At 50.2% G+C, this 9,907-nt stretch overlaps 1 protein-coding gene across 2 annotated transcripts in view; it reads left to right on the top strand.

Annotated features, from left to right (window-relative positions):
• The window catches only part of LOC106589129 (protein spire homolog 1), a 118,925-nt gene extending 109,460 nt beyond the window's left edge, over window positions 1-9,465 (top strand). For both annotated transcript variants that reach the window (XM_014178832.3, XM_045709470.2), the window contains one exon: window positions 417-9,465. In XM_014178832.3, coding sequence (XP_014034307.1) covers window positions 417-678 — 262 coding nt within the window. In that variant the 3' untranslated portion in view covers window positions 679-9,465. The remainder of the gene's footprint in view (window positions 1-416) is intronic.
• Window positions 9,466-9,907: the final 442 nt, after the last annotated feature.

A 9,907-nucleotide genomic window follows, 5' to 3' on the forward strand; every position in this document is an offset into this window, starting at 1 on the left:
GCTAACAGCGCTCTCCACCCCCAGGTTATCTGAATACAACAGGCTGGCTAACAGCGCTCTCCACCCCCAGGTTATCTGAATACAACAGGCAGGCTGGCTAACAGTGCTCTCCACCCCCAGGTTATCTGAATACAACAGGCAGGCTGGCTAACAGCGCTCTCCACCCCCAAGTTATCTGAATACAACAGGCAGGCTGGCTAACAGTGCTCTCCACCCCCAGGTTATCTGAATACAACAGGCAGGCTGGCTAACAGTGCTCTCCACCCCCAGGTTATCTGAATACAACAGGCAGGCTGGCTAACAGCGCTCTCCACCCCCAGGTTATCTGAATACAACAGGCAGGCTGGCTAACAGCGCTCTCCACCCCCAGGTTATCTGAATACAACAGGCTGGCTAACAGTGCTCTCCACCCCCAGGTTATCTGAATACAACAGCGGTGAGGGGTCTCGTGACGAGCCGGAGCTGGATCTTCCCAAAGAGCTGACCGACGACTGGTGTACCATGGAGGTCTGCATCAACTGTAAGAAGTTCATCTCTGAGATAGTCTGCAGCAGCAAGCTCTCTCTAACCCTGGCCACCAAGCGAGCCCGTCTGAAGAGGAAGACCCAGTCCTTCTACTTGTCTTCGCCGAACACGGACGATTACAGACCCTCTGAGAGGACCGTCAACCAGGTTTAGTTTTAGGGTTAGACCTCTCGCTCTCTCGTCCCCTCCTTGGGGGGGGGGGGGGGGGGGGGACCCTGTTCCCTAGATAGTGCACTACATTTGACCATGGACCCTGGTAGTGCACTACATTAGAGTTCATAGGGGACCAGGCTACAGGACCCTGGCTGTCACAGTACTCTATGGACCCTGGCTGTCACAGTACTCTATGGACCCTGGCTGTCACAGTACTCTATGGACCCTGGCTGTCACAGTACTCTATGGACCCTGGTGGAAAGTGACACGCAATCATAATGTCTCAGCTCTGTGCTGCTCATCACTGTGTAATAATGATAGAGATGACCATTGTAGAAGATGTGTTAGTGTATATACTACCTACCTGGATGGATGGTTCTAGACAGGTGTTCAGTGTGTTAGTGTATACTACCTACCTGGATGGATGGATGGTTCTAGACAGGTGTTCAGTGTGTTAGTGTATACTACCTACCTGGATGGATGGATGGTTCTAGACAGGTGTTCAGTGTGTTAGTGTATACTACCTACCTGGATGGATGGATGGTTCTAGACAGGTGTTCAGTGTGTTAGTGTATACTACCTACCTGGATGGATGGATGGTTCTAGACAGGTGTTCAGTGTGTTAGTGTATACTACCTACCTGGATGGATGGATGGTTCTAGACAGGTGTTCAGTGTGTTAGTGTATACTACCTACCTGGATGGATGGATGGTTCTAGACAGGTGTTCAGTGTGTTAGTGTATACTACCTACCTGGATGGATGGATGGTTCTAGACAGGTGTTCAGTGTGTTAGTGTATACTACCTACCTGGATGGATGGATGGTTCTAGACAGGTGTTCAGTGTGTTAGTGTATACTACCTACCTGGATGGATGGATGGTTCTAGACAGGTGTTCAGTGTGTTAGTGTATACTACCTACCTACCTGGATGGATGGTTCTAGACAGGTGTTCAGTGTGTTAGTGTATACTACCTACCTACCTGGATGGATGGTTCTAGACAGGTGTTCAGTGTGTTAGTGTATACTACCTACCTACCTGGATGGATGGTTCTAGACCGATGTTCAGTCCATGAGTTGTGGAACAGACCGTTTGGATTTGTTATTGTACTGACTCCAAACTGTCTCCAGATTGACAACAGAACTAAACTAGGTTGTATTCATTCCACCTGATTGTTTAATGATCTGAATTCCTCTTTATTACCCTGTAATGTTATGTAGTTCCCTTTAAGAAGTGGTGATGATGCACCCTAAATGGCCTAACCCCTAACTCGGCATGGGTTCTCGTCCCCTAACCCCTAACTCAGCATGGGTTCTCGTCCCCTAACCCCTAACTCAGCATGGGTTCTCGTCCCCTAACCCCTAACTCAGCATGGGTTCTCGTCCCCTAACCCCTAACTCAGCATGGGTTCTCGTCCCCTAACCCCTAACTCAGCATGGGTTCTCGTCCCCTAACCCCTAACTCAGCATGGGTTCTCGTCCCCTAACCCCTAACTCAGCATGGGTTCTCGTCCCCTAACCCCTAACTCAGCATGGGTTCTCGTCCCCTAACTCAGCATGGGTTCTCGTCCCCTAACCCCTAGTCTCAGGAACCATTTGGTTAGTGTATTGATACAGCTGTGGATGGACGTCTAGCTAGCCTCTGACAGGACAACTCCCTCACAGTATAATAGTACATCACTGAACTATCTACCACAGTATAGATGAGCTAGTAGAGTACTGAACCATTACTTATCCTCATGTGATGTGAATAATACTTAGAGGAATTGAAGGAGAGGGAACAATCAGACTGATGCTGAGATCACCAAGGTGGAGCCAAGATCATATATACAGTAGTGTGGTCGGTCGGTCGGTGAGACCTGTAGTCCCCGTCCAGAGATAATATATATTTAACAGTAGTGTGGTCGGTCGGTCGGTGAGACCTCTAGTCCCCGTCCAGAGATAATATATATTTAACGGTAGTGTGGTCGGTCGGTGAGACCTGTAGTCCCCGTCCAGAGATAATATATATTTAACGGTAGTGTGGTCGGTCGGTGAGACCTCCAGTCCCCGTCCAGAGATAAGAAGTTAATTAACAAACGAGTAGTTTCTGTCTCAGGAAGAACAGACCCTTCGGCTGCGTCCCAGATGGCTTCCTATTCCCTACGTAGTGCACTACCATTTGGGACACAGCACTTGTCTAACAGGCAATGCACTATAGAGCCATCAGTCAGGTCTTAACAGGCTAATCTCCAGTTTCCATAGAAATAAAATGCCTAGAGTGGTCATGCCAAAGGTAGTCTCTGCCACTCCCCAGCCAATGAAATTAAACCAAATGACATGCCTATGGTAGTCTCTGCCACGCCCCAGCCATTTTCTCCCCAAAAATATTTGTCCCATCTGCAGATCTAATTGGCTGGGAAACAGGAAGTGTTCAGAGGTTAAATGATTGGGTGGGTTTACTATGATTTATTTTTATTTCTGAGCCTGGTGCCAAACTAAATTCCCCTCCTGTCTGAATGCCATGTCATTCTACGGACCTGTAGTTATATTGTAAATAACACGGTGAGGAAGTGATATGGGAGATTCTAGAAGCAGAATCTGTTGTTTTTACAGGTTTTAGCTGACCAATAGGATCTCAAAATGGTGGGATGTGATTGTGTACATCAGTGGATCTGCTGAGGGGAGAACGGAGCCAACCACATGGAAACCAGCCATTACCACGAGCCCGTCCTCCTGTGGTCTACATGCTGTATCCAAAATCATCCAAAAATCCATGATCTATTATTATATTGTAATGTATTATTCTGATGTTTTTTCATTAATATTATCTTAAAGATGTATTTTTTATTTTATTTGTAATATTGGATTGTCATCTCCTGTTGGGATCAGACCAGATCAGATAGATGGGCCTCTGAGATCAGTCAGGTCTGGATCAGACCAGGTAGATGGACCTCCGAGACCAATCGGGTCTGAAAAGCACTTTTACTGGACCAATGTATTGTTGGTTTGAAGTTCCTTCTTTTTATTCATTTAATTTCTTCATCTTTTGTTTGTTTCACCTCTTGAATTTAGTGTGGTGACGGTATCCTAGGGTTAGTGGTGACGGTATCCTAGGGTTAGTGGAGACGGTATCCAGGGGTTAGTGGTGACGGTATCCTAGGGTTAGTGGTGACGGTATCCTAGGGTTAGTGGTGACGGTATCCTAGGGTTAGTGGGGACGGTATCCTAGGGTTAGTGGTGACGGTATCCTAGGGTTAGTGGTGACGGTATCCTAGGGTTAGTGGAGACGGTATCCTAGGGTTAGTGGGGACGGTATCCTAGGGTTAGTGGGGACGGTATCCTAGGGTTAGTGGGGACGGTATCCAGGGGTTAGTGGGGACGGTATCCAGGGGTTAGTGGAGACGGTATCCAGGGGTTAGTGGAGACGGTATCCTAGGGTTAGTGGTGACGGTATCCTAGGGTTAGTGGAGACGGTATCCTAGGGTTAGTGGTGACGGTATCCTAGGGTTAGTGGAGACGGTATCCTAGGGGTTAGTGGTGACGGTATCCTAGGGTTAGTGGTGACGGTATCCTAGGGTTAGTGGGGACGGTATCCTAGGGTTAACGGTGACGGTATCCTAGGGTTAACGGTGACGGTATCCTAGGGTTAGTGGAGACGGTATCCTAGGGTTAGTGGGGACGGTATCCAGGGGTTAGTGGTGACGGTATCCTAGGGTTAGTGGGGACGGTATCCTAGGGTTAGTGGTGATGGTATCCTAGGGTTAACGGTGACGGTATCCTAGGGTTAGTGGTGACGGTATCCAGGGGTTAACGGTGACGGTATCCTAGGGTTAGTGGAGACGGTATCCTAGGGTTAGTGGGGACGGTATCCTAGGGTTAACGGTGACGGTATCCTAGGGTTAGTGGTGACGGTATCCAGGGGTTAACGGTGACGGTATCCTAGGGTTAACGGTGACGGTATCCTAGGGTTAGTGGGGACGGTATCCTAGGGTTAGTGGAGACGGTATCCTAGGGTTAGTGGTGACGGTATCCTAGGGTTAGTGGTGACGGTATCCTAGGGTTAGTGGGGACGGTATCCTAGGGTTAGTGGGGACGGTATCCTAGGGTTAGTGGTGACGGTATCCAGGGGTTAACGGTGACGGTATCCTAGGGTTAGTGGGGACGGTATCCTAGGGTTAGTGGTGACGGTATCCTAGGGTTAGTGGAGACGGTATCCTAGGGTTAGTGGTGACGGTATCCTAGGGTTAGTGGTGACGGTATCCTAGGGTTAACGGTGACGGTATCCTAGGGTTAACGGTGACGGTATCCTAGGGTTAGTGGTGACGGTATCCTAGGGTTAGTGGGGACGGTATCCTAGGGTTAGTGGAGACGGTATCCAGGGGTTAGTGGGGACGGTATCCAGGGGTTAGTGGGGACGGTATCCTAGGGTTAGTGGGGACGGTATCCTAGGGTTAACGGTGACGGTATCCTAGGGTTAGTGGGGACGGTATCCTAGGGTTAGTGGGGACGGTATCCTAGGGTTAGTGGGGACGGTATCCTAGGGTTAGTGGGGACGGTATCCTAGGGTTAGTGGAGACGGTATCCTAGGGTTAGTGGAGACGGTATCCAGGGGTTAGTGGAGACGGTATCCTAGGGTTAGTGGAGACGGTATCCTAGGGTTAGTGGAGACGGTATCCTAGGGTTAGTGGTGACGGTATCCTAGGGTTAGTGGAGACGGTATCCTAGGGTTAGTGGTGACGGTATCCTAGGGTTAGTGGTGACGGTATCCTAGGGTTAGTGGGGACGGTATCCTAGGGTTAGTGGGGACGGTATCCTAGGGTTAGTGGGGACGGTATCCTAGGGTTAGTGGGGACGGTATCCTAGGGTTAGTGGGGACGGTATCCTAGGGTTAACGGTGACGGTATCCTAGGGTTAGTGGTGACGGTATCCAGGGGTTAGTGGGGACGGTATCCTAGGGTTAGTGGAGACGGTATCCTAGGGTTAGTAGGGACGGTATCCTAGGGTTAGTGGGGACGGTATCCAGGGGTTAGTGGTGACGGTATCCTAGGGTTAGTGGTGACGGTATCCAGGGGTTAACGGTGACGGTATCCAGGGGTTAGTGGGGACGGTATCCTAGGGTTAGTGGTGACGGTATCCTAGGGTTAGTGGAGACGGTATCCTAGGGTTAACGGTGACGGTATCCTAGGGTTAGTGGTGACGGTATCCTAGGGTTAGTGGGGACGGTATCCTAGGGTTAGTGGTGACGGTATCCTAGGGTTAGTGGGGACGGTATCCTAGGGTTAGTGGTGACGATATCCTAGGGTTAGTGGTGACGGTATCCTAGGGTTAGTGGGGACGGTATCCTAGGGTTAGTGGAGACGGTATCCTAGGGTTAGTAGGGACGGTATCCTAGGGTTAGTGGAGACGGTATCCAGGGGTTAGTGGTGACGGTATCCTAGGGTTAGTGGTGACGGTATCCAGGGGTTAACGGTGACGGTATCCAGGGGTTAGTGGGGACGGTATCCTAGGGTTAGTGGAGACGGTATCCTAGGGTTAGTGGGGACGGTATCCTAGGGTTAGTGGTGACGGTATCCTAGGGTTAACGGTGACGGTATCCTAGGGTTAGTGGTGACGGTATCCAGGGGTTAACGGTGACGGTATCCTAGGGTTAGTGGGGACGGTATCCTAGGGTTAACGGTGACGGTATCCTAGGGTTAACGGTGACGGTATCGAGGGGTTAGTGGGGACGGTATCCTAGGGTTAGTGGGGACGGTATCCTAGGGTTAGTGGGGACGGTATCCTAGGGTTAGTGGTGACGGTATCCTAGGGTTAGTGGGGACGGTATCCTAGGGTTAGTGGTGACGGTATCCTAGGGTTAGTGGGGACGGTATCCTAGGGTTAGTGGAGACGGTATCCTAGGGTTAGTAGGGACGGTATCCTAGGGTTAGTGGAGACGGTATCCAGGGGTTAGTGGTGACGGTATCCTAGGGTTAGTGGTGACGGTATCCAGGGGTTAACGGTGACGGTATCCAGGGGTTAGTGGGGACGGTATCCTAGGGTTAGTGGAGACGGTATCCTAGGGTTAGTGGGGACGGTATCCTAGGGTTAGTGGTGACGGTATCCTAGGGTTAACGGTGACGGTATCCTAGGGTTAGTGGTGACGGTATCCTAGGGTTAACGGTGACGGTATCCTAGGGTTAGTGGTGACGGTATCCAGGGGTTAACGGTGACGGTATCCTAGGGTTAGTGGGGACGGTATCCTAGGGTTAACGGTGACGGTATCCTAGGGTTAACGGTGACGGTATCGAGGGGTTAGTGGGGACGGTATCCTAGGGTTAGTGGGGACGGTATCCTAGGGTTAGTGGTGACGGTATCCTAGGGTTAGTGGGGACGGTATCCTAGGGTTAGTGGTGACGGTATCCTAGGGTTAGTGGTGACGGTATCCTAGGGTTAGTGGGGACGGTATCCTAGGGTTAGTGGTGACGGTATCCTAGGGTTAGTGGGGACGGTATCCTAGGGTTAACGGTGACGGTATCCTAGGGTTAACGGTGACGGTATCCTAGGGTTAGTGGGGACGGTATCCTAGGGTTAACGGTGACGGTATCCTAGGGTTAACGGTGACGGTATCGAGGGGTTAGTGGGGACGGTATCCTAGGGGTTAGTGGTGACGGTATCCAGGGGTTAGTGGTGACGGTATCCAGGGGTTAGTGGTGACGGTATCCTAGGGTTAGTGGAGACGGTATCCTAGGGTTAGTGGTGACGGTATCCTAGGGTTAACGGTGACGGTATCCTAGGGTTAGTGGTGACGGTATCCTAGGGTTAGTGGGGACGGTATCCTAGGGTTAGTGGGGACGGTATCCTAGGGTTAGTGGTGACGGTATCCAGGGGTTAGTGGGGACGGTATCCTAGGGTTAGTGGTGACGGTATCCTAGGGTTAGTGGGGACGGTATCCAGGGGTTAGTGGAGACGGTATCCTAGGGTTAGTGGAGACGGTATCCTAGGGTTAACGGTGACGGTATCCTAGGGTTAGTGGAGACGGTATCCTAGGGTTAGTTGTGACGGTATCCTAGGGTTAACGGTGACGGTATCCTAGGGTTAACGGTGACGGTATCCTAGGGTTAGTGGTGACGGTATCCTAGGGTTAGTGGGGACGGTATCCTAGGGTTAGTGGGGACGGTATCCTAGGGTTAGTGGTGACGGTATCCAGGGGTTAGTGGGGACGGTATCCTAGGGTTAGTGGTGACGGTATCCTAGGGTTAGTGGGGACGGTATCCAGGGGTTAGTGGAGACGGTATCCTAGGGTTAGTGGAGACGGTATCCTAGGGTTAACGGTGACGGTATCCTAGGGTTAGTGGAGACGGTATCCTAGGGTTAGTTGTGACGGTATCCTAGGGTTAACGGTGACGGTATCCTAGGGTTAACGGTGACGGTATCCTAGGGTTAGTGGGGACGGTATCCAGGGGTTAGTGGGGACGGTATCCTAGGGTTAGTGGTGACGGTATCCTAGGGTTAGTGGTGACGGTATCCTAGGGTTAGTGGTGACGGTATCCTAGGGTTAGTGGTGACGGTATCCTAGGGTTAGTGGTGACGGTATCCTAGGGTTAGTGGTGACGGTATCCAGGGGTTAGTGGTGACGGTATCCAGGGGTTAGTGGTGACGGTATCCTAGGGTTAGTGGTGACGGTATCCTAGGGTTAGTGGAGACGGTATCCTAGGGTTAGTGGAGACGGTATCCTAGGGTTAGTGGGGACGGTATCCTAGGGTTAGCGGGGACGGTATCCTAGGGTTAACGGTGACGGTATCCTAGGGTTAGTGGTGACGGTATCCTAGGGTTAGTGGGGACGGTATCCTAGGGTTAGTGGGGACGGTATCCAGGGGTTAGTGGAGACGCTATCCTAGGGTTAGTGGAGACGGTATCCTAGGGTTAGTGGGGACGGTATCCAGGGGTTAGTGGTGACGGTATCCTAGGGTTAGTGGAGACGGTATCCTAGGGTTAGTGGAGACGGTATCCTAGGGTTAGTGGGGACGGTATCCAGGGGTTAGTGGTGACGGTATCCAGGGGTTAGTGGGGACGGTATCCAGGGGTTAGTGGGGACGGTATGCTAGGGTTAGTGGCCTATGCTAGGGTTAGTGGCGTATGCTAGGGTTAATGGCGACGGTATCCTAGGGTTAGTGGTGTATGCTAGGGTTAGTGGCGTATGCTAGGGTTAATGGCGACGGTATCCTAGGGTTAGTGGTGTATGCTAGGGTTAGTGGCGTATGCTAGGGTTAGTGGCGTATGCTAGGGTTAGTGGCGTATGCTAGGGTTAGTGGCGACTGTATGCTAGGGTTAGTGGCGTATGCTAGGGTTAGTGGCGTATGCTAGAGCTTGGGGTTTGGTAGCAGGTGTTTGGTACCAACGTCTTCTAAACTTTATTTCACATGCAATGTAAATCTACGTATACAGAATTTTAATGCTCCCTGTAAATTATTTTGTCACGCTTACTATCCATGCATAGTCCACCTACATACAATACATGGACACATTGTCATTCATACACTTATTACACACACTCTCCCAATTTGTCAATTATTTATTTTCTGACCTCTTAAACTAACTGCGATAGAAAGATCAGAATTATAACACATTAGTAATGTCAATATCAACCTCCCATTAAAATATTCCATTGGACCATATGGATTCCAGTGAGGAAGGAATGGTGTACATGCTATAATTTTTTATTTTTTTTAATGCCAATAAAATGATCTCTGTTTGAATTCTGTGTTGTAGTATTCATGCTCTGCAGGGTTGAACCCAAATATTTCCTGTTTAATAAATGACAGTATTGTATCATGTGTCAGCTCAACAGTAAATTAAAAATGTAATCACTGCATAATAGTGTAGTGGTATCAGCCATTGATATCGCTGCATGATATCACTGAAGCTAAGCAGGGTTGGTCCTGGTCAGTCCCTGGATGGGAGACCAGATGCTGCTGGAAATGGTGTTGGAGGGGCCAGTAGGAGGCACTCTTTCCTCTGGTCTAAAATAAATATCCCAATTCCCCAGGGCAGTGATTGGGGACATTGCCCTGTGTAGGGTGCCGTCTTTTGGATGGGACGTTAAACGGGTGTCCTGACTCTCTGAGGTCATTAAAGATCCCATTGCACTTATTGTAAGAGTAGTGGTGTTAACCCTGGTGTCCTGGCTAAATTCCCAAGCTGTCCCTCATACCATCACGGCCATCTAATCATCCCCAGTTTATAATTGGCTCATTCATCCCCCTCTTCTCCC

The sequence above is a fragment of the Salmo salar genome, chromosome 27 (genome assembly GCF_965601325.2).
Source record: "Salmo salar chromosome 27, fSalSal1, whole genome shotgun sequence".
NCBI lineage: Eukaryota > Metazoa > Chordata > Actinopteri > Salmoniformes > Salmonidae > Salmo > Salmo salar.